General features: G+C 41.8%; 1 protein-coding gene across 1 annotated transcript in view; it reads left to right on the forward strand.

Moving 5' to 3' along the window:
- Positions 1 to 2753: 2753 nt before the first annotated feature.
- The window catches only part of IL12RB2 (interleukin 12 receptor subunit beta 2), a 53093-nt gene continuing 28121 nt past the window's right edge, over positions 2754 to 27725 (forward strand). Inside the window, exons 1-7 of the mRNA XM_023754700.1 lie at positions 2754 to 2829; positions 4866 to 5153; positions 8171 to 8285; positions 9187 to 9371; positions 10593 to 10735; positions 11318 to 11468; positions 18444 to 18523. Coding sequence (XP_023610468.1) covers positions 2754 to 2829; positions 4866 to 5153; positions 8171 to 8285; positions 9187 to 9371; positions 10593 to 10735; positions 11318 to 11468; positions 18444 to 18523 — 1038 coding nt within the window. The remainder of the gene's footprint in view (positions 2830 to 4865; positions 5154 to 8170; positions 8286 to 9186; positions 9372 to 10592; positions 10736 to 11317; positions 11469 to 18443; positions 18524 to 27725) is intronic.

The raw sequence follows: 27725 nt of genomic DNA on the forward strand, positions 1-27725 counted from the left end.
CCTCCCTCCCTCCCTCCCTCCCTCCCTCCCTCCCTCCCTCCCTCCCTCCTTTTCTTCCTCCCTCCTGCTTTCTTTCAGGAACCATTTATTGAGTATTCTTTCCCAATGCTAAGTGCTGGCATACAGCAGTGAGCAAGACAGTTAATGTTTCTGCTCTCATGGTGGCTTAAATTCAAACAAGTAATTACAAACAAGTAATGAAGTAAATAAACAAGGTGGTTATAGATTGTACCATGAAGGCAATGAGTAGAAAGTAGCTAGCTGGGCAAGACCACTTTGGCTGGGTGGTCAGGGAGGGGCTCTCTGAGGAAGTGACACATGAGATGAGATCTGAAGAATGTAAGTCAGTCAGCCACTGAGAACAAGGGAAAGAAACTTCTAGCAGAGGAAATGGAAAGTGCAGAGTCCCCTGGGCAGCAAAAGGCATGTCTTGTTTAACGAACAGTCAGAAGGTCAGTGTGAATGGAGCAGAGTGAGCAGGGCAACGACGTAAAGCAAATGCTGGTGACAAGGCGGGAGAGGTGAGGCCATGCAGTGGCTGAGAGATCCTGTGTGTGGTGAGGACTTTGAATTTTATTCTAAAGCATGGGGGGCCCGTTTAAGGGTTTTAAAAAGTGGTGGTGTAAGAGGTAACAGAATCTGATTTATGTGTTTATTTTATCTTATTTTTTATTATTTATTTTTTTATTTCTTTTCTCATTTATGTTTTTAAAAGGTAGTCAGCTATGTGAAAATGACTTAGAAAGGGGCAAGATGACCTATGGATGAGGACAGTGGGTGGGGAGTGAGGGAGGAGGGTGGGGTGGGAACTGGGTGGAGGGGAGTTATGGGGGGAAAAAAGAGGAACAAATGTAATAATCTGAACAATAAAGATTTAATTAATAAAAAAAATAAAGGGGCAAGATGGAGTTGAGAGATACTTTAAGGGGCTACTTCAGTCATCTATGGGAGAGATGACAGTGGTTGGGATTAGAGTGAGGATGGTAGAAAAGGAGAGAAGTGAATGATCTGTGATATACTTTGGAGGTAAAATTGATAAGACTTAGTAATGGTTTGGTTGTAGGGGATGAAAAAGAGAATGGAATCAAGGATGACTTCTAGGTTTTTGAGCAACTTAGGGATAAAAATGTTGTTCACTGAGATAGAAAAGGCTGGGTCTGGAAGAACCAGTTTGGAGAAGGGAGCATGTTAATATTGAGTAGTCTGCTGGACATCCAGGAAGTGATTCCAAGGAGACAGACATGTGAGACTGGAGCTCAGGGAGAAGTAGAGTTGAAGGTACGCATCTCAGAGCCCTAACCGGTTTGGCTCAGTGGATAGAGCGTCGGCCTGCAGACTCAAGGGTCCCAGGTTCGATTCTGGTCAAGGGCATGTACCTTGGTTACGGGCACATCCCCAGTAGGGAGTGTGCAGGAGGCAGCTGATTGATGTTTCTCTCTCGTCTATGTTTCTAACTCTCTATCCCTCTCCCTTCCTCTCTGTAAAAAATCAATAAAATATATTTTAAAAAAAAGATACGCATCTCAGAGTTGTTAGCATACAGATGATCTCTAGAGCCAGGTGATCAGATGAGATCTCCCGGGAGAAAGTAGAAATGGAGAAAAAATAATGCATTAGGTGAGCTGAGATCTTCCAAGGATTAAATGTCAGGAGGAGACAGAATTGCAACCGGCAAAGACTATAGAAAAGATAGTGATATTATTTGGGGCTACCCTGAGTGTGACTAGGCGTTAAAGGAGCAAGTAGGCATAGGGAAGCCCATTAGGGCAAGACTGTTGTGTCTAGCAGTTAACACTGTGGCTGGCATCATTGAATGAAGAAGTGAATTTTTCTGAGGCTCCATAGCATGCTCTGGCACGTTTCTAGGTACGGGGATAAGAAGTGAACATTTGGAATGGCTGTTTCCCAGTGGCCTGACATCAGGGAACTTTCCATCTTACTTTGCGAAAGCCCACTTTTAATAGAATTTAGATAATTTGCTAATGACTAGTAGAGCCATTCCTTAGATTTACATTTGGAAACAATCAGAAATCACCAGCTTGGATTTTCCAAACCATTCAAGATGAAAATACTCCGTAAAATAGTAATATATGAACAAGCAAACACACAAGTAAAATTGAACTTTTATAGAAAAACTCAACAACCTTCTTTAGAACCCATTGACTTTTTTCCCTACTGTCAAAGAGATCAATCTTTTACAAAGTTCCAGGCTATGTGTGTGTGCGGGGGGGGGGGGGGGGCGGCGGGGGGAGCGGGCATTAGGAGCGGGCATTATGAGCTACTTTTAATCTCTTACTTCCAGAAGTAGGTGTCTAGGTCAGAAATTCTCATTAGTCTTGGAATTTCACACTATTGTGTTTGACTGTGATGAGGCAACATGTTTGGAAGAAAAAAAATGTGTAGGATTGAGGCTTAGAAAGTTAAATGACTTGCCAATAGTCTCAAAGTATTTACACCCAGTTCTAAAGGACTCCAAAAGCCATGGCTCTTCTCCCACCCTTTGCTGACCCCAAGAAACTTAAATGACGTGGGGGTTAGAGATGACTAAGATTTTTCAATTTACTAGTTTTAAAGATACACTTCATTATTAAAAAATAACAAGCAAAATCTTAACAATATGGAGAAAATTAAAGGGGCATTTTAAGCACTTCTAAATGATGTTGGTTCTGGTATTTTTTAAATGTGTTTAACATGAATGTATCTGTCTTCTTTTACAGGAAAAATATAGAGGTGTATTCCAGAGGTGACAGTTCATGGCACATACAGTTAGAGCATGCTATTTGGCACTTATTTTTGTCATCATGTCGCCATTGGTTCAAACAACAATAGGTAAGATATTTCTGTAATCTATCTGTGGAAGGATTTGTGGTTTAAATTCTCAGTTACAGATTAAAAATATGCACTTGTGGTAAATGTTCTGGTAGTTGGTCTTTTGTAGTCAATCTACCATGTAAGTGGATAATCTGGTTCTATGTATGTAACTAACATGTATTTTATTTAATTTGTATTAATGATTAAAAGTTCAGTGATAACATTTCCTCTTGAAAATGGCTAGGTAGCCAAGCTCAGCATCATGAACGAATGTTTTACATTTTAATGTATGAGAGGCCCAGTACACTAAATTTGTGCATGGGGTGGGAGATCCCTCAGCCTTGCCTGCACCTTCTCCAATCCAGGACCCCTTGGGGGATGTCTGACTGCTTGTTTAGGCCCGATCCCTGCAGGATTGGTCCTAAACTAGCAATGGGACATCCATCTCACAATCTGGGACTACTGGCGACTCCTAACCGCTCACCTGCCTGTTTGCTTGATTGCTCCTAATCACTCTGCCTGCCTGCCTGATCGCCCCTAACTGCCTCTACCTACCTTGCTGATCGCCCCTAACCTCTCTGCCTGCCTGCCTGCTCACCGCTAACCACCTCTGCATGCCTGCCTGATCACCCCTATTTGTTCCCCTGCCGGCCTGATGACCCCTAACTGCTCTCCCCTGCTGGCCTGATCGCCCCTAACTGCTCTCCCTTGCCAGCCTGATCACCTCTAACTGCCTCTGCCCTGGCCCCCATCACCATGGCTTTGTCTGGAAGGACATCCAGAAGATGTCTGGAATCTATTAGTATAGATTCTAAAAGGGTATTTATGGTTGAAGTCAGCTATTTTTTAAAAGTGGTGGCTGGCATTTTCTTTGCTTCTTTCTATTGGGAGCTTATTTTTTACTTTCTGGCCTATTAGGATCAAAGAATATCAAACAAGCAGAAAACAAACATAACTAAGATAAGAGAAAGATGTAGTTTTAGTTCTGAAAATAGAAGTGAGAACTTTTTATTTTAAAAGAATTTTCAGTACTTCCTTTATTTGATTTAAATAACATGTTTTTTTACATCAATTTCTATTTATGGTAGTTGATCCAAGAAATCTTACAATTACCTCCCCTGCCAAAAATAAAAAAATAAATAAAAGACTTTCAGTGAATATTTTATATCACATCTAAAAATTCAGGGTGAATCTATAATTCTGAGGGTTTGTTTTTTTTAATTGGCAATTACTAAGTACCACCAAAAACTGTTAATTCTGAATAGTTGTCATATTTATTTATACAAAAACTTCAGTAATAAGAATGACCTCTCTTTTAAATAAGAGTTTAATGTGGTAACTGACATATAGTAAATAATATGGAGAACTCTTTTTTTATATTAGCTGTATTGGGTAATGGTTCATCTAGTTCAAGGTCTTACATCTTGAAGGAATATCAAAATATGGCATGGTAAGAGCTAATTTCTATCTTTGTTGCCAACTACAAATACACCAGAGCCCCTGAATATTTTCTGTTATAAAATAATGTTATAGATTACACACACTTTATACCACTAATATAATAAAAGAGGGAACTATTCCAAAATCTGTCCCTAAAGTTTGTAATAGCCTTTTAAAATTGTCTCTTTTTGGAAGGAGTATTTAAGTAAGCATCATAAATCATAAATGGGAATGGAAACCAATGTGATTTATTCTGGGAAGTACTTTTTAGTAGTCTGGTGAATAATTTACATACAGAGAGATTGGCTTTTCCTGGAACTGTGTTCTTGAATGTTCTTCCAACCCCATTTTCTCACCACTTTCCTATTTATAGTTCTGGTTCTAATATTACTGTTTTGAGAGGAATGCGTGTTTTAATTCAGTTAGACTTTAATATGGTGGCCTTCTGTTCTCATTGTGCATCACCAATACAGCCGGAGCAATGGAGGTTATTTATATTTCCAGGATTTGGTGGGGTTCCTTTTGCCCTGCATTTGGGGAATTAATGAACCCTCCATTTTGGAATGGGTTGCTTATATGCCAACGAAAGTATTGCGTTTTGTGTCTCACAGCAGATGTGTGCAAGAGAGGAGATGTGACTGTGGAGCCTTCCCGTGTCCTTCCACTTGGATCTGCTGTCAATATTTCATGCTCTTTAAAGCCCAAGCAAGGCTGCTCTCCATATTCCAATTTGAACAGGTTAAGCCTCTACAAGTTTCACCAAAAAATAAAGTTCCAGCTTGGCCACTCCCTCAGTTCGCAGGTCTCAGGTCTTCCTCTGGGCACAACAGTGTTTGTCTGCAAACTGGCCTGCGGCAGTAGTGAGGAGATCCAGATTTGTGGGGCAGAGATCTCAGTTGGTGGTGAGCATTCCATTCTGAATTCCTAAAAATTGGTGATCGTTTGGTATTTGTCCTGTGTTAAGCAGAAAGCCCAGTATAGGACTGTGTTCTTTCTTCTCCCACCATGTGGACATATCTTATCTTGATACTAACATGAGTACCTCAATGTGAGAAGTCCAGAAATCTATGAAATTGGGGTCTCATTTCGTAAGGCTCTATTTTTCTCTCTCTCTTCTTCCTTCTCTCTGTCCTTCTCCCCCTTCCCCTTTTTGCCCATTAACACCATTTACCTGTTGTCCTTGGACGCCAATGGCAGGAAAATGGATCTCTGCAATCTTCATGCCTTCTTGACTTGGAGAATTTGTTCAAAACTACAACCTCCTAAAAAGAAGAAAGAGATGTCTCTTTGGACTTAAGCAGCCCAGGCTGCCTACCCAAGGCTGAACACTTCTCCTCTCTCTAACTAAAAATAGTTCTTCCATCCATAGTCACTCCTGACCACTGATCATCATACTTAGCAGAGGTTAAAAGAAAACTATCATTATATTTATCTTTTCTTGAAAATTGCCTAGGGTAAACCTGACATGCTAACACTCCCTAGGTGGGGGGAGAGTTGTATAGTTCCAGGGAAGCAAGAGTAAGGGAGCCAGGAAGGTAGCAAAGCAAACACAAGGTGGTTAAGTTACTGAGCTGGTCACAGAGGCATCAGAAAATACAGCTGGTTGCTTGGTCACTAGGAACATCCCCAGAAAGAACATATGGAAATGCAATGACAGGAGAAAGAGAGAAGAATTTAACTGTCTGCCTTTGGTCAGAGCATCAACTGCCCCTTACTGCTGGCTTACACAGCTGGTCCCTCCAGGCAGCTGCTGGGAATAAGAGCTAAGATGTCACAGTTGGCATCTGTAGCATGAGCCACAGTGCACGGAGTGAGCCAGCAGAAGACCTGCCTGCAGCTTGCAGTCTGAAGCCTGCAGCCTTAAAGGCCCAGCCAGACAAACCAGTGAGCACACATGGGTCCTAAGAGATCCCGTGGTGCTTTGTGCCCCTGTGGTTCCAGGGAAGGTCCAGAGTAGCAGGTGAGAGGCATGAAGAGAGTAGGAGCAATTGCTACAGCAGACTGACCAAATGCAAGGACAGGGTCCCTGTCATAAAAACAGTGATAGAGACCTCAATAAGGCTCTTTCCTGCAAAGGTGAAGCCTCTTCTCTGTGACCTATAAGGATATGGTTGGTGCCAGGCAATCTTCCTGGAGGGTCACCAGAAGCATTGAGAGGAACACCAAACAATGGCCAAACAAATCACGGGGGGACAAAGAGTCATAAACTAGGTCCAGTACTCCTCTTTCAGTTCAGAGTTTCCTGTCCCCACCCTTATGGATCATGTGCTCTCAGCTCTGACAGCCTGTGGTGTCATAAGAGGAGCCTGGGCTTTGAATTCCAACCCTGCCACCAGCAATGTACCCTTTGACAATTTCAATTCTCTGAGCCTCAGTTTCTCCCTCTGCATTATGGAGATACTAACACCTATCTCATAAGATGGTTTCAGTGATTAGATGACACCTTGTATACAAAGTGCTTCATCTAGTACCAGGCACATAGGAGGTACATAGGTCATGAGTGCGGAGATTGCACATCTGTCCAGATTTACTCTCTTCTTTCCCTTAAGAGAAAGCATAAGCATTGGTTATAGACAAAATGAAAATTTTTCTAAAAAACGCCAATGGTCCTCACCTCCCTTGTCTTCAGAACTCCTGAATTTTTCACCCAGGTTATTTACCATCTTACAGACTGACATTGCATATTTGTATTAGACATTCCCAGCTCTGTGATGTCAGTTCCAGGAGTCCGCAGTGCTGCTGTGTTGTTGTTGTTGTTTTTCTTTTTGGTGGCCTAACAATGGCCTTGGAAGTCGGTATCCTTGTCGATATCCTTAGCCATTTTGTTCCATTTCCTATTTTTGCTCAGATAAATTGGAGTGCTGCAACTCCTTTTCATATTTTACTTTTCCATCCACAGTATGCATTTGTGACAGTCTGCAGCAGCAGCGGATCTAGGGAGGTGGGGAGGAGGTCTGTCAGGTGCAGCTCAGTTGGGTGGTGCTGCCTGCCTGCCGGAATGTTGCTTGTGCAACGCGCTCAAGGCGTAACCACACCATGAAATGGCTGCTCTTTGAGCAAGTTTAACACCTTTGAGGTCAAGGACTGACTGGAAGCAACACCTTTTTCTGAATATAGCTAGTCATTCCAGGAAAAGACACAGTGAATGTTGGTTTCACCCAGTGTAGTAAGAGTAACCCTACCTAGTGAGAGAGTAAGCAGCCTAGCCCATGGAAACTACTCAGTGTCTATTTAAGTCATTAATTTATAAATGTCCATAAAGGATGTACTCCAAGTAAAGCTGCAGAAATTAGATTTAGATGGTACAGCTCAGAAGGACATGAGTAGGGCCAATGGATAGAAATGTCTTGGCAGTACATTTCAGGTTCAGTGGAGAAAAAGAGCCCCCGATGTTTAAGGATTTGTAATATTAAGTGGACTTTATTCTGGAAAGGTAAACTCATCGTCACTGGCGCCATGGAGGCAGCATTGGGTGTTCACCTGCCAGGGAGAACAGTAAAATGTGGTGAAAGGCTTGGACATAAGTCAGCCACTCCTAGGCTGGAGCCCTGCTTCGGCCACTTCATAGATTTGTAATCTTTGGCAAGATACCTAACCTCTAAGTCTTAGTTTCCTCTTCAATAAAGTGAGGATAATAATAGTATGTACATAATGTAGCTGCTGTGACGTCTACTTGAGAAAAACCGCACATAAAACACTTAGCATAGGACTTGGCATATAGTAAGTGTTTGCTATTGTTAGTAGAAGAAATTCATGCCTCGGAGGCAAATTTGAACTTGATGGGATCTAACATAGCTACCAGCTTGTCTGGGATGGGATATATAAAGGATTGTTATCTTGTTGACAAATAATAATAATGTGATTGAATTATCACTTGTGTGGCATTTCAAATATATGGCTTTGCTCTTTATTTTTAAAGTTGTTCCAGAACAGCCTCAAAACTTATCATGCACACAGAAGGGAGAACGTGGGACTGTGGCCTGCACCTGGGACAGAGGACGGGACACCCACCTACCTACTGCGTATACTTTACAGTGAGTGACTGTTCTTGCAGGTTTTTGTGGGTCTCTGTATGACATTTAGAAGTACCTAATAGTTCTAGTTTAACCAGTGAGAAGAAGCAATAGACAGCTCTAGATCATTAGATGTTTTTTTAAAAAATGCTAGCTTTCATAAATTAAAACTGGTTCATTCATCTAAAGTGTGGGAACTGATGCATGGGTATGAGGTCTAACTCAGAGTTCTCTTCAGGGCATCCAAGGCCAGTTTTTTGCACATTCTTCCCTGCTCTAGGAGGGTTAAACTGGCTGCTTTATGTACCTTTTTTCGCAGACTCTTGTGGTCATGATATATAAATAGACTCTTCCTTGTGGAGCTTTCCATCAGCCTGGGAGAGTTTCTCTTCGAAGCACCTTTGCCTGACCTGCACGAGCGTCCACAGAGAGCGTCTGGGAGTTTCTGTTTCTTGCAGTTGATTCTATAATCCCATCCAAAGATCCCGCTGGGTTGCACTGTGCCCAAGTGAACAGCAGATGGGGAAAGGAAGTGGGCCCCAGGGTTCTGGTCTGTACTAGAAACTGGCACTTCTGTGCAGTAAATGCCAAGGTGGACCATGGATCCTTTGGATCTGACCTAAGGAACCAAGACATCAGAAAGGGTTTGGGGAATTCAGGCAGTGTAGGGATGCTTACTCATCTCTATGAATGTCAAAAAAAAAAAAATATCTCAGTCCTACCAAAGAAAGGGAGAGGGGGAAGTATGGTCCTATTTAGGACCATAGAATACAAACATTTCCATAGTGTACCCTCTAGTAATAAGACTGACCCTAAAAATATGTCTAGAATTTTAAATATTTGAAAGTTTCGTTCTTTTGTGTTAAAAGGGGGAAGTAGCACACAACGTATCCTGCTAAACACAGATGTCTCTTATTCACAGGTTAAATGGACCAAAAAATTTAACTTGGCAGAAGACATGTAATGATTATTACTGTGACCATTTGGACCTTGGAATCAACCTAACCCTGGAATCACCTGAATCCAGTTACACAGCCAGGGTTACTACCATCAGTGATCTTGGAAATGCTTCTTCATTTCCATCCACATTCACATTCTTGGACATAGGTACATTTTATTTCACTTTTTGTAGGTGTCATACGTTGGCACATGAACATTATTTCAAAAATCACTTGAATGTCCTATATGTGATTGTTTCAAAAGAGGCAGTGGTTGATGGAAAGTGACCAACAAGCATAGGCATAGGATAAACATTACTTGGATGCAGGTAAAAGGGTGCATGATCCTGGAGCTATATAGAGATGGTTGTATAAAAGTCAACATTATTCTCTATATTGGACAAACAGGAGCCCCTGGTTTCAATCCCACGAAGGCACCAGCTGCCAGTAATACTATCTGTCTGAGAGAGGGTCCTGTGAGGTTATCTCAAGAAGCTCAGTGTAGGCCATTCTTGGTAGAGATGTCTTTTTACCCCCATGGCTGTTCCACTCTTCTGAGTTAGGCTACATGTAGGCCTGCTGGTCTGGAGCAGCTGGTGCAAACTATAAATAAAATGGATCAAGGTTTATGTGCACCTCGATCTGTGAGTACTTACCTCTGCTCCTCTCAGCGTGGTTGCTGGAATGAGCCAGTCCCAGCACATTTCTGAGCAAATATAATTGGCCCAGATGAATCAAAGACCAATCCCAGGCATTCCCAGATTCTGCCCATCCCAGGTAGAACTGGGTTTCTGGCCTGCCTGAAGTCCCAGCCTCACACTATGTGTTTCTCTTCTCTCTTCCCACAGCACCTCTTTGCATACACACTGCTAACTATAAGTCTGAACATAGGCATTTGATATGCATTTTCCTATCACACTTCTCCCCATCTACTTTGCATCTCTTTACATAGGCATCTCTAAGCCACCTTCTTCCCTCTTATTCTTTTCTTCTGTTCCCCTGTTCTTATATCTCCTTCTTGTGACTTTTCTACCAACATTTCTTCTGTTCCTGAGGGGATCACCTCTAGCCACCTCTAACTCAGCATTGGGTTTGTTTTTTTTAAAATCATTGAATTAAGTGGAGTCAACACTATCGTTGCTGTCGGTGGTAGTTTATTTGGTAAAAATGAGGGCAGATTAAGAGGAATTATTTTAAGGATTTAGAAGTGAATCAAACTTTTTCTTCTTTCTAAAAGCCAGGGACTTCTCTCTTGTTTATTTCACCAAATTGGGTGGTCATGCATCTTAGAGATGAATTTTGTTCAACTCTTTATAGCTCATGTTAATACATAAGACAATTTCTGATTGTGGAGCCTGAATCACACCTTTTTGTTTATCCTGTTTACCAGTGAGGCCTCTTCCTCCGTGGGACATCAGAATCAAATGTGCAAATGATTCTGTGAGCAGGTGTACTCTTCAGTGGAGAGATGAGGGGATGGTGCTGTTTAATCGACTCAGATATCGGCCCAGTAGCAGCAGGTCCTGGAATATGGTAATGGTTTTGGAGTGAAGGGGGAAAACAGACCTCTGTCTTTTCATACCAGCAAAATATGTAGTTTAAAGTATATACTTGAGTTATACCAGAAAGCCAGATATACCTCTATTTATGAAGAAATATCTTGAATTCTGATCACTGATTTTTTTAAGTTACAAGCTTCTGTAGACCAGTATTAATTTTCCATATTTTGTGTCTAATAAAGGGCTCATTTCTCCTTGAGTTTTTTTTTAACCCCTGCCCTATTATTACTTTTTAGTAATTTTTTAACATATTGGAAACAGAAATATTAGGGTCTGTCCACAGAAGTTTATGTGGAATTTAATATTCCAAAGATAAAGCCCCACACTTTGATATATTAGGCATTATTTTTTTTACAATAAAAAGTATAGGATTATAATTTCTTCCAACAGTATTATTTCAGTGTATTCAATAACCCAGCCATTGATATATCTTCTCATTGAATAACAGATCTGAAAAAAAAAATGAGTTACCTGGTCTAGTTTTTTACCTTTTTGTTAAAATTCTTTAAATTAATAGAGTATTAATATGCACCTTAAAAATCTTGTCTGTTTGAAGGTTAATACTACAAATGCCAAAGGAAGACATGATTTGTTGGATCTGAAACCATTCACAGATTATGAATTTCAGGTTTCCTCTAAACTACATCTTTATAAAGGCAGTTGGAGTGACTGGAGTGAATCATTGAGAATGCAAACACCAGAAGAAGGTATGTGTCAAAAAAAACCCCCCCAAAACAGGAATGGGGTGGGGTGGGGGTAGAGAGAAAGGATGGAGGGAAAGAAGATGATGCAGTGATTTCCTTGGAATAGAATCGCTAAAGTACTGATACTGAGTCAAAGAGTATGATTGCATTAATTAACAAGTTAATTTCCACATGAACTTAAGTTCTGAAACTGTCAGAGAGATCTGTTTATATTGCTAGGAAATATTTAACATTAGGTAAGTCCTACTTCTGTTTGGCACATGTCATGTTGGTGACAAGCTTAAGCCTCAGTAATCTTTGGTTATAACTTCCTATTTTTATTGCACTTATTATTTTTTTACTTACCATCTCAGTAATTCTCTCTCTCTTAAGTTACAGAGCTAAACCAGTAATTAATTTCATTCTTTCATAGTTAAATCTTGATTCAGTTTACTGTTTGGATTCTATGAAAATGAATTTGGCTCTGTGAGCCACTAAAAGCTTGAAAGAAGGAGGATTCTGGACACATAATATTTTAAAGTAAAATTTAACATCCAGCCATCTTTCTCCTTCAAATACTGCAGCATTGCACTTCTTCCAGGCTTTGACTCCCTGCTCAGATGAGTGCCAGCAGACTGTCCATAGCTATGAAAAGGATATCAAATGTATTTTTCAGTCTTATGGGCTTTTATATTTGGTAATCATTGGGAAGGTAATTTTACTGAAGTATAATAAAAATATTTTATTAGAGCAAAAATGCTTATATGAGCATTATTTCAGTAATTAACAAATCTTGGGAAACAAAAGAAATAGCCACCTGAATATTAGTATTCAAAAGCTCTCAATTAGTTATATAGCATGGACTTTTCATAATTTGTGTACATTTGGCTCAGGAAAAATTATTAGCATATAATACATTGCTTTATTATCTTGAGGTTTTGTAATATTAATACTTACTTGTGGAAACTTATGGATCTGTGTGCATATGAACTAACCTTGTGATTAAGTTACATTCATTTTCTGTGAGCTAGTAGTGGCTTTTGGTAATTGATGACACTTATCAATGATTCTTCAATGACATTCAAGCACCTAAAGGACCTATTAATAAAATATAATTCCTGAAATAATTGTATATTCTTCCCCTCTTCTTGTATGAATCGCATTACTTCTATTTTAAAAAAATGTTTAAAAATGAAATCATTCAACAAATTAGAATTTATTTCCTCTCATTTCATAATAAAAATCTCGTAAATTAAATCTCATTGATCCACTTGCTATCTGCTTAAATGCTTGCCATTTTCATAATCCAGAGCCTATTTTTATTATCCTTGTATTACACATAGTCAAAGTAATGAATTTTTTAAAAATATATTTTATTGATTTTTTACAGAGAGGAAGGGAGAGGGACAGAGAACTAGAAACATGGATGAGAGAGAAACATCGATCAGCTGCCTCCCGCACACCCCTCACTGGGGATGTGCCCGCAACCAAGGTACATGCCCTTGACCGGAATCGAACCTGGGGCCCCTCAGTCCGAAGGCCGACGCTCTATCCACTGAGCCAAACCGGTCAGGGCGTAATGAATTTTTTAAAAGTACTTCATGGAGTTGATTTTATTTATACACAGTACAGATAAAATTCTTGAAAATGGGCCATATTTTCTAAGTTCAAGGTAGCAAATATTTGTTATATTACATGAGTCTAAACTATAAACAAAGGAAACTTTGGATTTGTGAATTCTTGTCATTCTTACTCACCTTTGGTAATGACCTGTTAAAAGGGTTTTCTTTTCTTGTAAGTGTTTATCTGTTGAATTAAAAACCCTTCAAGGTAGGACAGTAGTAACTTTCTCATGTCTTATAAAATAAACCACTATCATAACAATGAGTGCAGCAACTTGTTATGGTTAAGAATTTGTGGATGGTTGTGAATTGAACCAAGAATGCTGGCTCTTTCAGAGTAATTGCAGGCATTCATAAAGAGAGAAACCCATACTCTGAGATATACCACGGTTACCAAGCTCTGTTGGCTTCCTTTCAGTGTCTGAATCTCCCTTTATGGTGTTTGATCTTTTTGTGGGTTGTTGTAGGATTTCTTTTCTCTTACTCTAAGCTGCATGGTTTTCACCTTTTACCACTATTTCTGTCATCAGTTTCTTTATGAAACACTAACTGATGTAAACCTAAAAGGTGTGAAATTTTTTTAACACGCCTTCCTTTTAACCCTTTAAATATAGACTCATATGTAACTTGGCATTTAAAAAAATTACTAGTAAGCTTTTTTTTTAAATGTCACTCTAAAACCAAATAATACTTTGCTACCAAAACTGAGAGCAAAATGTTGTCTCCTGGTGGATTGGGCACAGTTATTTATATCATACTAGAGGCCTGTTGCACCAAGAGATTCGTGCAATAGGCCTTCCCTTCCCTAGGCTGCTGGCACCAGTTTTCCTCTGACACCCGGGACCCAGGCCTTCGCTCTGGCTGGGCTCCGGCCAGAAACCCCCACCACCCCCGCGCCAGCCGTCAGGCCTCACGGCTCCACTGATCCTGGGGGCGTGAGGCCTCGAGGCTCCGCTCATCCTGGGGCTGTGAGGCCTCGCTGCTCCGCCGGCTTTGGGGCTTTGGGTACTTTTCGCTTCACTCCACCCCTTGGAGCCTACGTATGCAAATTAACCACCATCTTTGTTGGCGGTTAATTTGCATATCACCCTGATTAGCCCATGGGAAGCGTAGCGAAGGTACAGTCAATTACTCTTTTTGTCTTTTATTAGATAGGAGGATCAGCAGGAAATGAGGTCGTTATTTATTCCATATAGCCTTTTCCTATGTCATTAAATTTAACTCCAGTAATGGTCCTCCATGAGAAACACTTTTCAAATGACCGCTAAGTAAGGGGTAGGAGGAAAGAAACCACTTTCTGTGTCCCACAATCATCCATCAAAGGCAGGATTGATACTGGGAATTGAGCAACCCTATTTTGTGTCTAGTGGGAAAACACTTTGAGTTTGGGCTGCATGGGGTCCAGAAAGGCCTGAGAATAATATGCTCAAGTGTTGGGGGGAAGTGATCCTTCACCACTCAGAACACCCAGGAGGAATTTTATATCATTTTCATGTCACTGAAAATGATTTTTTAAAATTTGTTTTCAACCATTTAAAAATATAAAAACCATTATTATTAGTTCACAGGCTGTACAAAACAGGGAATATGCCAGATTTGGTCCATGGGCCATAGTTTGCTGAGTCCTAAACTAGCTCAACTTGAAAGTTTCATACTTGTGCCTTCTTGCTTAAAACTTGAGGAAATGAGAATGAATGGCTTTTTACCTTCTAAAGGGACTTACACGCAAACATTTTCATTAGAAAGAAAATGTTTTGTTTGAGATCCAATGCCAGTCCCTACCCTTTTGTCTTCTTTTGGTCTCCTTTAAGCCCAACATGTACCCTGGAAGAAGTGAATGCAGGCACAGCAGATGATAACATCTGCAGGCAAGAACCTATCACTGAGGATTTGTTTAATCAAGTAGGCACTTGTAAGTTCTATTTGAATTGAATTGTTTGAAACTAAATTTTAGATAAATTAGATAAATGTAGCACAGCCTAAAGAGTGGACATCATGAAACCAAGGCAGTGAATGACTTATCTCTCTTGCCCTGCTTAGAGCATGACTTGGATCAAAAAAATTTTGTGCATTTCACTTAGTCCACTACCTGAAAGTTGAGATATGTCTTTTCTATATTTACTGTTTGTCAATTCTCTATTTTCACTGTTCTTGGAGATCTTGATTCTTCTCTTCACTGCTTGCTAAAACCTCTGTGGTGGAACGGCTTTCCACCCGATTCAGTTGCTATTGTCCCCAGCCCTGCACTACCTTGGCTTCAGATATAGATGCTGAGCTGAGAGAAACAATGGCTTGGCTCTGATTTGGTTGCCACACATACAGTTTCATAGAACCCTAGAATCCTGGGATTTGAGAGTTGAAAGAATACTTGAGGTCATTTAGGCCAACCTCCTGCTTAATTTAGGATCTTTTTTTTTTCATATTGGTGACTCTAGTTAACCCTACTATTTTCCCCTTTATATTGGAGCTAGTTTTATCTCAGGAAAGCTGACTTCCATTTCACAATATTTGTATATTTAATCATTTGTACCCATTTGGGTTTTTTTTAAGGTTAATAATTGTTAACAATCATTTGTTTATTGATTGATTGATTTCAAAGAGAAAGGAAGAGGGAGAGAGAGCTAGAAACATCAAAAATGAGAGAGAATCATTGATTGGCTGCCTCCTGCACACCCCCCACTGGGGATCAAGCCTGCAACCTGGGCAGGTACCCTGACCGGCAATCGAACTCGGGACCCTTCAGTCCACAGGTGGACACTCTATCCACTGAGCCAAACCAGCCAGGGCTGTACCCATTTGTTTTGAAATCACTTTGACATATGGGCCTTCGACTTTCCTCTTCCCACCTGCCTATAATATCTTTAATATGTCTTTTGCTAGATGACACTGTGGTTAGAATTTTAAGTGATTTTGTGAAAGTTGACTATCAGAGATTCTCTTTAATATTAGCCCTTACATTGCATTAAACAGTAGTGGTTTGACACCCTTGGTCATGAAATTCTACACTTTGAAATTCATACAGATTCAACTAATGATTTCTCTCCCATAGTGACTTACACTGCAGGTGGCCACCATTAAAATTTCAGTTTCACTTGCAATTTCTCCTTTGAAGAGACTATGATTCTAGAATTTGGGTTTTGGCTCTGTAATAATATGGAAGGTTGTAGATCTTTAACGAGGCAATGAGTTTTCCTTTGAATTTCTTACCAATATGTAATTAACTGAAGACATTTAGTGCTTCGGTACAAGTCACTTGGCTTTGCCACTGAGCACACCCAAGTGACCATATCCTGATTATGTGTCAATGTCCAGATTACCTGATTTGTGAAGTGTTTATATCTTTGCTCCACATAATGAGCTGTAATGGAAGAGCAGGGTCTTTGGGGACCTAGGCTCAGCTCTCAATTTTGTCATTTACCAACTCTATGTCTTTCGTAAATCATTTAACCTTTGTCAGTTGTAAAATATGAGTAATCACAGGCACCCCCTGCAATGTGTAGGATTCAGTGAGATAATGTATATAAAGTGTCCAAATATTACCTGGCACATAGTAATTTAATAAATGTCAGGTTCTCTTTTCTTCTGTTGCCTGTTCATTTTTCTCTTTGTGCATCTGGGCTAGCAGGAATAAAAGTCCTGGCTTGATTCCTGGGTTACTCTTCATAACCCTAAAGCATTGAGAGTTTCAGGATGTCTTATGCATGTATTTCTTACTGCTAAGTCCTCACTGGTGGAAAGAGGGGGAAAAGAAAAGAAGTGAATGTTTAGAAAGAAAAAAAAAAAGAAAGAAAAGAGGGCAAGAGAGGCAGGAAGAGGAAGTGACAAAGGAAGAGAATAAAACATGAAAGAGGCGCACCTACTGGGGAATGGAAGTGTTGTAGAGAAATCGTAAGCCTTCTCAGAACCAGGCAACTGCATGGTGCAGAGTGAAGATCACAGGCTCTGAAATAACACAGACCTGTGTTCAAAGCCCAGCTTCTCTGCTGTTTAGTTCTGGGACCTTGAACAACTCCTTTACCTCTCAGCACTTTAGTTTTCAAATGAAGAAAAAACATCAGCTAAGTTTTATGAGTGTTTACCATGTATCAGCACTCTGTGCATTTAAATTCTCCAACAGCCCATGTGGCGGGCAGAATTATGATCCTCACTTGACAGATGAGGAGCTGGCTTAAGGACATAGTTAACATTTGTTCAAGGTCACAGAGCTGGGATTTGCCTGTAGATGGTCTGGCTCTGGAGCTCACACTTTAACCACTGCCCTGAAGCTACCCACTTCGCGGTGGTGAGGAGGACGGGAGATCTAACTGCGGATGGGCACACCCAGGATCTGCCCATAGTATGTGCCGGTGCCTGTGCTCCCTTCCTTTCTCTCTTTCTCTTCTCTTCGTGGCTACTTGTCTTCTGTTATCCAGATGGAACTTAATTTTCTGGAAATTTCCATCTGGTTAAAAGGAACCTGCTACTCCAGAAGGAACCCTATTGTAGCCTCACCTCAGATACACTCTAAGTGTCACTGTTAAACAAGTGAGGTTGGTCCACTTACACACACACACACACACACACACACACACACACACCCTCGCACGCACCCTCCCTCTCTAATACACAGGAGTTGATTATTTCGTTTCTTTTCAAGCATGTTTGATTAACTTTCTCATATTAAATTAGGTCATATTTGACCATTGTCTTATAGATTGGTGGATAATTCTTCTATCAGTTTAGCCTGTGTTTTAGCATCAAGTAGATAATATTGCCTGCTTTGTTCATTCATCATGTAACAAAGAGTTATTGCGAGCCTATTACATTCTAAGTATGGTACTAGGTAGGAGAAATATTAAGATACATGAGATAGGCCTTCCTTTCAAGTAGATCATTGTCTAATAGTCATAAAACCAATTAATTATACTACAGCATTAGGTCAGGAATGGAGATTAACACAAAATTTATTATTTGTATTTTTTACTTTTACAGGGTCAAAAAATGTGTTCGTTACGATTTCTGTCTTTGTTTTTTGGCTGATAATTCCTTATGCATTCCAATAAAAAAGAAATAACCACAAATGTTTTGAGTTATTTTATTAATATATGTTTTAAGAGTAAGTTAGGAATCTAATTTCTTCTGCATTATTTTATTTTACTTCATTTTATTTTATTTTATTTTATTTTTTAAGGTAATTGTGAGCTTTCTATGGCCAAAGATACACATGCTCATTGTTTAACAAAAGAAGAAGAAAAATACTGGGGCACAAGAAAATTGAAAGTATCTTATAATCCTACTCTCCCAGAATCATTTATAAAATGACCCATGGACTTTTAAAGGTTTTGTAATGTATGTATATTTATATATATGAAAATATGTTCTTTCCCTTTCAAATCAGAGCCTACGGGGACATTAGATGTCTGGTACATCAGACAGAACACTGACTACAGGAGACAACAGATTTCTCTGTTCTGGAAGGTAAGTTTTCAATGTCAACTTAAAATTCAGGAGAATTGCCTATTTGTGTTTTTTGTTGTATTTTGTTCTTATTGAGCTATAAATAACATATAAAGAGGATTCTGTATTTGAACAGTATGTTTCAGGATGGAAAAGGCCCTTTTTCACACAGTGAGGCTTCAGAGACTGTTGGCGCTCATTATCTCAACCACATCTTCATGATACTCAACTCAGTGTCATTTACTTCTGCCAGATAAGGGTGGGAGCTCTGACTCCACACAATCTCATCTTTTCCTCATCCACTTCTTCATCTTTTCTCATCAAGGTCCCTTCCACCCCTATGCATGCCCACCCTCGGACCCCACTCCATCATCTCTTCTGGCTCTTGCCCCTCTATCACCCTTATCTCCTACATACAGGGTGCCCAGCAGTGACCAGGCCACCAGACTTATGCACTTTTGGGGAAATTAAAGCTGGAAATCTGTGGATGTGGATATTTAGGAATATATTTTCTATAGTCATTGAAAAGGGAGAGGGAAAGCTGCCCTACCTCAGGAACACAAATAATAGCGAAAAATAATAGGATCGGGGAGGGAAAGCAGCTCTTCCTCAGGAATAGTAGTAGAACAGCAGGACGTAGGGTAACCTTCCGGAAAACAACGTGGCTAATGTTATACAGGATGTCAAAGTTCCGCAGGGTGCTGAAAGCTGGCGCTGGCGCTTCATTTAGTCCTTACCCAAACCCTGTGAGGTAGGTGCTAGGCATCCCCACTTCACAAATATAAAAACGGGGGGTCAGAGAGAGGAAGTCCTTCCTAAAGTCACCCAGCTACTGAGTGCAGAGCTTGGATTAAAACCTGATCCAGAACGCTTTCTGCTACATCCTGACTTTTTCTTTGTTGAAAGAAAATGCTCTTTGAATTGAGCTACTAATTAGCATGCTCATAATAAGAGGTGTTCAGGTGCACTGTACTCTTCCTTTTTCCCCAAAATCTCCCCCAGATAAGAGTAAATAAACAGTTTTGGAATTATGAAGCTGGTGAGCACAAAACCAGAAAGGGTCAGAGTAAGGAATAAAAAGTCCCCTGATGGAGTTAGCATGATCGATCTGGATAGTTGCAATCTTCTTCAGATTTAAGGAATGAGCCAGGCAATCAATAAGCTCTTTACCCCTCTTTTCCGCCCCCCCCCTCTCTCTCTCTCACACACACACACACACACAATGTCTGGTAGAAGAGGGGACTACTATAAATAGCATGGTGAGTCATAATCAAGCTCTTAACTTTGAAACTAAAACCAAAGCTTAAAATTCATTTTAAAATAAAGCCATTTTGTACTAGCAAGACAATTCTCAAAGCAAGACATTTAGAGCAGTCATATCTGTGCCTATGATAGGAGAACCCAGCTCAATTCTTGGCTCGTGGTTTTCATTTTCACAAGTAAATGACTGGTTAAACCCAAAATTCCTCTTCCCATCAAGATTTCTCCTCCCAAAAGGTCTTCAACATACATATGCAAATTCTTCTCTGCTTCTCATTCTGATCTTGCCCCTAATCCTCACAAAGTAGAGGTTATAAAATGAGGTTTTGGAATTCAAAGGGACTTTAATCCTCTCCCAGTCCACCCTTCCTCTCACGGACATTGCTCCCATGTCAGGCGGGACAGACAGATGTCTCTGCTGGGACCTCCTGAGACAGGGAGCATTCCACTCTGTCTGCAGTCCATGCCAGGATGGGCATTTCCTATTGTCAGAAAATCTTCTGTAGGTGGGGCCAGAATTGTAGATGCTTGGACTGGAACTGGCTGGAATAAGAAATCAAAAATGCAAACACTGGAAGCTTCTGTAACTTGACTGTGGTAGTGACAGGGCACCCACAAAGCCTTCAGTGACCATGCAGTCTGAGAGGCTCCTTGGAAAGTTGGGTCTAGTCCTCAGTCTTGTAGGGCCATTCCTGGGCTAAGTCCTTCCCGGCTAAGTCCTTTTGTGCCAAGTCCTGGGCAGCTTCCAGGGCCCCAAATAGACCACTCACCTGAGGGTGGGAATAAAACATTGGCCAGAGTCACGAAAGTGAGCAGGCCTGCTTTGGACCACAGAACCACCGAGTCACAGGTTCTGGCACCAAAGGGAATTTAGCCAGCATGCAGTCCCACCACCCGTTTTACAAATGTGGGAATAGCCGTGGCCGGTTTGGCTCAGTGGATAGAGCATCGGCCTGCAGACGAAAGGGTCCCAGGTTCGATTCTGGTCAAGGGCTCGTACCTCGGTTGCTGGCTCCTCCTTGGCCTGGGCCCTGTTTCTCTCACATCAGTATTTCTCTGTCTTTCCCTCTCTCTTCCACTCTCTCTAAAATCAATGGAAAAATATCTTCAGGTGAGGATAAACACACACACACACCACACACCGCCCCCCCCAACACACACCACAACCGCCCGCCCCCCCCTCCCCCCACACACACACACACACGCACAAACCAAACAAAAAAAAACTGGGGGCGGGAGGGAAATGCGGGAACAGCTCTAGGGAGGTGAAATGATTTCCAATGAGAGGGCCTATGGTGCTTGTTCCAGGGAGCCTTTTCCGGGCAGAAACCACTACCCCTTCTGTCTGGACCACTCCTGTCCCACTCGTCCCACCTGGGACTCCTCATGCGCCCTCAGGCAGGCTTGGGAATTGACCCGGTGGCGCCACAACACAGGGGACTCAGACTAGAAAGGAACGCTGCAGCCAGACCAGGTGCCTTGTGGTGGGGCCCAAATTAGACTTCACTGAGGAAAGGAAGCACAGACATGCAGGCGGCGGGTTGGTTTTTTCAAACTGTGATTAATACTGGGAAACCCAATGAGGGGACACCCCACCACGGCAGCGGGGGGTTTTCGGGTGTGGGAACCAAAGGAAGCCCCAAGTAAAACCCCATTGGTCTGTGAACAAAGTGAGAGCACGTTTCTCTTGCAGTTGGGGAAATGTGAGGTGACCTTTCATTTTTGCAGGATGTTTACATTAGAGGAGAACAGCCAGGTGCTGAATGGGCACAGTCCCTGTGAGTGTGGGTGTGAACGTATGTGAGTGTGAGTAGAGGTGGGTGTGTATGTGAGTGATGCGGGTGCATGTGTGTGATATACGTGTGTGAGTACAAAGGGTATGTGTGAATGTGTGTATGAGTGCGTGTGAGTCTTTCATATGTGTGAGGGATATGAGTGGGATGTAGGCGTGGGTATGTCTATATGAGTATGTGTGTAAGTGCATGTATGTGAAGGTCTTAGTCCATTCAAGCTGCTATAACAAAATACCATAGACTGAATGGCTTATAAGAACATAAATCTATTTCTCGAAGTTCTGGAGTCTGGAAGTCCAAGGTCTGGGTGCTAGCATGGTCAGTGAAGGGTGTCCTCTGGGTTGCAGATTTTCTGTTGTGTCCCTACAAGGTAGAAGGGGCTAGGGAGCTCTGTGGGGTCTCTTTGATAAAATCATTAATCCTATTCATGAGGGCTCTATCTTCATAACATAAAGGCCCCACCTCCTGACACTGTCACCTTGGCATTAGGATTCCAATTTGGGGGACACACAAACATTCAGACCATAGCAATGAATAAGTGTGAGCGTGTGGAAGGTGTGCATGTGGGTCTGAGTGTGGGTGTGAACGTGTGTGAATTTCATCTATGTCTGTATGAATGTGAGTGTGTGTGTGAGAGTGAAGGAGACCTTTGCTTTGTTGTTCTGGTTCCCACATAATTACTTATTTTTCCAGCCCTTGGTTTCTCCTGAAAACCGCATTTCTTCAAAAATATCCTGTACTATTTTTTGCCATAGTTATTTTTAAGAGAAAAAGTATTTTCTCTGTTGAAGCCAAAAAGTACCACCTAATCCATGGAATGCCATAAAAATACCAGGTATTGTTAAAACAAAAGCAGTAACATTTAGAAACTGTTTCTCTGTCATAAACAACCTGTTTTGTGTGAGAGGCCTTCACAGGAGGCTCTTAGCAATCCTGTCCCTCAGATTCCCTCAGTCATTCTCTGTGCAAAGTTTCATACTGTTTCCTTTGCTTAGATTAAGCATTTCAGTCTGTGAGTCCAATACACTGTTCTCCAAGTTAATACAACATGTATCCTTTAAGAAGAAAAATCACCTTTTAAAAAACAATGTATTTACTATGGATATAGATATGGATATGGATGTGGATGAGGATATGGTTATGGATATGGATGCGGATATGGTTATGGATATGGAGATATATATAGATAGATAGATACATATGTAGATACAGATATAGATACATGTGTAGATATAGATAAGAGATAGGGATATAGAGATACAGATCGGTAACGTGAAAAGATGATGGACAAAGCTACATTAACCTTTGTAGTTTCCTCTGTTACTTTCTTCAGAGACCTCTCACTATCTTGATCATAACAAATTAAAAACTTTCTGAAATTATGAGGCCATGAGTCTGGAAGAAAAATATCTGTGTGTAAATGAAGCTGAATTTATTCCATTAATTCATTTAAAGAAATATATGAAAGCCAGTCTTTGGTACTGGACCCTACATGTTCTTCATGCCAGGGGTATGGAAGTGAACAAGATCAATCCTCACAGTCCAGCAGGAGGGCAGGCGGAGGAGTGGGGATGATGATGCACTCAGGCATTTAGGAGGAGTTCAGGGTTCAGCTGGGGGCGTGGTGGTTGGGCTCACACCGGAGAGCAGGGGAATGGATAAGGAGTCAGAGCAGACCTCTCAGAACATAATGCCTGGAAGAACGGGAGAGCCAGGACAAGAGGAAGCATATTTGTCTGGGGACCATAGATTCAGCATAGAAATGACGCGTCACTTCAGTGAAGGGCCATCCCATGGAAATATAAAGCAGGCCACAAATGCGAGCCAATCACGGGTAATTAAATTTTTTCTTGTAGCCAGATTTTTTAAAAGAAAAAGAAACAAGTAGAATTAATTTAAAAAGATATTTAACCCAAATATATCTGGAATAGTTTCATTTCATTATGTAATCGATACTTTTAAGTTATTAATGAGCTATTTTACTTTTCCCCTACTAAGTCTTTGAAAACTGGTGTGTCTACTAAGCATCAGTCCAGTGCAATGGCTGAGGGTTCGCCTCCCCCAGACAGCAGCACATCCCACGCAGGCTGGCCACACTGCCAGGGCTCCATGGCTTCCTGCAGCGAAGGGCGCCCTCCTGTAATGGACAGTGCAGCAAGGGGGCTCTTTTTTAAAAATTGATTTGAGGGGAGTGGAGAGATGTTGTTGTTTCGCTCATTTATGCACTCTTTGGTTGTTTCCTGTATGTGTCCTGACCCGGGATTGAACTCGCAACTTTGGCCTCAGTACAAGGCTCTAACCAAATGCGCTACCTGGCAAGGGCCAGCTCGAGGGCTTTGATAAGCAACACAGAAGAGAGTGAGAGAGACTCCTGGTTACAAACGTGGGAAAATATTTGGTGTTTTTTATTCATTTGTTAAATGAAGCAATTCATTTTGATAAAGAGCTGCCCTCAAACCACAGGAGGGGAGAGAACAACGAGCCCCAGACGCCAGCCTCAGAGACGGGACCAGCAGCAGCTTCCTCAGTGCACTCGCTTTGTCTGTTTCCCCTTGTGTCTCTCAGTATCATGTGAAGAATATCCCAACCTGTATCACATTGCACTGAAGGGATGGATTTTTTGGTCCCTTCCTAGGAAAGAGATTCAGTGAGAGTAGACAGTATTATTTGTAACCTTATTTATTTATTTTTTAAAATATATTTTTATTGATTTCAGAGAGGGAGAGAGAGATAGAAACATCAATGATGAGAGAGAATCATTGATCGGCTGCCTCCTGCACGCCCCCTACTGGGGACCAAGCCCACAATCCGGGCATGTGCCCTGACCAGGAATTGAACCATGACCTCCTGGTTCATAGGTCGCCGCTCAACCACTGAGCCACGCCGGTTGGGCTGTAACCTGATTTCTTGATGTAGGACAAAGGCCTGTTGTAAATCCCCAGAGAAGACTGGCCGCCAGGAGCCTGAGGGCTTATGTAATTATAGGATGTATGCAATCTCAGAATCAATACTTAAATACAAAAGGCACCAGATGGGAGGATTTCAGTAATTTGTCACAATATTCAATTCTATCTCTTTTCTTTCCCCAAACCTGTCTCATCGCAGGCTGGCACAGCATTTCAGAAGACTGTTTTGAAAAGAATAGGTTGCTTTCTTTCTTTCTTTTTTTTTTTTTTCAAGGCAAATACCTTTACTCCTGCAGGAGGGTGCACATGCACATGGTCTGGGAGCACACGCACACTGAGCAGGCAGTCAATCCGCTTTTTAATCCTGACGCATGTGACCTGTTCCTCACCCTTGATTGGAGCTCAGGCGCCCAGTCTCTCACGATTGGCTAATTCAAAGGGAGAGGTTGACCTTTGCAGGTTGACCTTGTCAGCCCCCAGGGGAGCTGCAAGCTGTGCGGCCACAATGGAGACCGCCTGAACTGTTCTTTGACAGAAAAGATGACTTGATTATTCTCACAATTCCCCCCTTTTCTTTATTTAAACTCTTTTCTTCAAACTCGGCTGACATTCATTGACTTCCTGCTCTGCAGTGTCTAGGAGGAGACTAATTTGCTGTTTGGTCCATGCGGTTTCAGTTAACCTTTGGATAATACTTGGGAGGATGTAGCATCCCATCAAGGGAGTGAATGTGGACACCATTGCTCCCTTTCACTTTCCAAACCATCGCTCTGGTGAATTGGAGAAGGGAGCCTCGATCCCAGGTTCCAGCTCACTCGTCACTAAAGCTGCCATTGCCTTAGGGCCTCAGTGATGGTCCCCCTGACCATGTCGTCAGGGGTGAATGTACAGCACTGGCCCCCAACATTACACATATTCCTCCTTTTTCTGCCAGAATCCTAGCCAAGGCCAACCTGGTTGCTTTCCCTGGCTTTCTAATCACACATATGATACCAGCTGTAAAGTAGGGATTTCTCATTGGGTAGCAGAATGGCGTCAATGGCAAAAATAAGAGAGTAGGTAGCAGAGAATTAACAGAAAATAGAAAACCCAGGTGGAAAGGGGAGTTAAAGTTTCACTCTTATGAAAGTTCCCATTATTTTGCTGTTTTTCTGGCTGCAAAACAGGATAGAAATTATGTGGGGTAACTACTGTGAGGTGTGACTGGAATGAAATCCGTTCAGTGTAGCACAACAACTGGGCAGTGTCTGCCAAGTGCCAGCTGGCACCACAGCGGAGAAGAGCTCATCCTCTCGCCCGGCCAGTATGCTCAGTGGTTGGATACCATCCTGTGCACCAAAAGGCTGCCCATTTGACTCCAGGTCAGAGCACATGCTGAGGTGCAGGCTTGATCCCTGGTAGGGGGTGTGCAAGAGGCAGATGATTGATGTTTCTCTCCCTCTCTCTCCCTTTTCCCCTTTCCCTTCTCTGGAAAAAAAAAATCAATTTAAAAAATCTAAAAAAAAAAAGTTCATCTTCTAGCTAGAGTTATACTACCTGACTTCAAGTTCCAGCTTTACCACTTAATGGCTGTGTTTTCTTGAGCAAGGTGCTTAACCTCTCTGTGTCTTATTTTCCCCAAGAGTAAAGTAGATAGCCCTGGCCAGTTTGGCTCAGTGGATAGAGCACCAGCCTGTGGACTGAAGGGTTCCAGGTTCAGTTCTGGTCAGGCACATGCCCGGGTTGTGGGCTCGATCCCTCGTAGGAGGCAGCCAATCAATGATTCTCTCTCATTCTCTCTCTCTCGTTCTCCCTTCCTCTCTTATATGTTCTTTGTGATCAACTGTGTGACATTGGTGAGACTTCCTTATAGAGCTCTGGTATAAGCCAAGTCAAGATGGCTTGTCTCTCCATAAATTGACAGAAGAGTCATATGACTATGATGGGGAAAATGCCAATTATGATGATTTTTATATTAGAGTAGGTGAGAGAAGGGAACTCACCCAGTATCTTTACACCTGCCATGTGCCAAGCACTTTTTGAAACAATTTACTTCCTTTAGCCCATCGAATCCTCCAAAACTCCTATGCTGTCCACAGAATTATCCTCATTTTAAAGAGGAGAAAATTGAGCCTCAAGGAAGTAAAATAACTTGTCCAAGGTCACATAGCTGCTATGTGGTGGGGCGAGAAAGCAAAGGGTCTGCCCAAAGCAAACAAAAAAGTCTCCCCAGAAGTTTTTATTTTTAAGTCCTAAGGAGAAATAATTTATCAATTCAGAGAAACACCCTTCCTCTAATGTACTTTAAAACAAAACAAAAAATAAGGGCCCTGAATTTGGACACGTGTTAGGTTTTGTCCTCTCATGGGTTATGTTCATCGAGCCATTTTTGATGCTGAAAGCCTTTTCAGGCAGCAGAACTCTTAGAATAGGTTTATGAGGGGGCTGTTCACTCTGCTTCTCAAAGTCAAAAAGGCCAAGTTTACTAAGTTAAAGCATTTCCCACTGGATAGAGCAGGAAGAAGCTGCAGGAGAGGGGCACTAGGACCGCGTTTCCTTTTTTAGCTTACTCTTACCAGTAGGAGAGTGGCAATGGGAACACTGAGGTGAGACCAGCTTCGGCGCCGCCCAAAAAGGTACGAGAAGTACCAGGTCTTCCAGACACTCTCAAGGATGCCAGGAATGGTCCAGACATCCCTTCCTCTCCCACATCCACCAGGGGGCGCACTAAACTCTCACGTTTCTGTGGGGAGTCAGTTTCTTAACCATTCGGAGCTTCAGCACCCTCATAGGAACTAAATGTAACAACAGATGTAAGCTCTTGACTCATGGTATGGCCCAATAAATGATAGTTTCTCCCTTATCACTCACCCAAACAAACAAATACTGAAATAAAAAGAAGTTCATCTGGAAAGACCCAGCTGGCTCCTCAGGTAGTAGTTCTGGGTTCACAGCTGGTCCCCTTGTGACTCAGGGCCATTGTCTCTGGGGGGAAAAGAATTCTGGATCTCCACCTCCCCCAAATTGCTGACCTCATTCCACTGCTGGTGCTCCACATCAGAATATACCACAACCTCACAGTTAGAGACGCTGCTTTGCAACTTTGGGGCAGAAGGGTGGCTGGTGATTCCAGCTCTGACACATGGTGGCCCATACTTACTGTTCATCATTCAGACTCACCAGTGTGGACAGACGTCAGAGTAGACAGGTCACTAGTCTAGAAGCCAGGAGCCCTGGATTCCACACTCTCCTCCTCCATTGATCCCTTGAGTGGCCTTAAGCAAG

The sequence above is a fragment of the Myotis lucifugus genome, unplaced genomic scaffold (genome assembly GCF_000147115.1).
Source record: "Myotis lucifugus unplaced genomic scaffold, Myoluc2.0 scaffold_63, whole genome shotgun sequence".
Lineage (NCBI taxonomy): Eukaryota > Metazoa > Chordata > Mammalia > Chiroptera > Vespertilionidae > Myotis > Myotis lucifugus.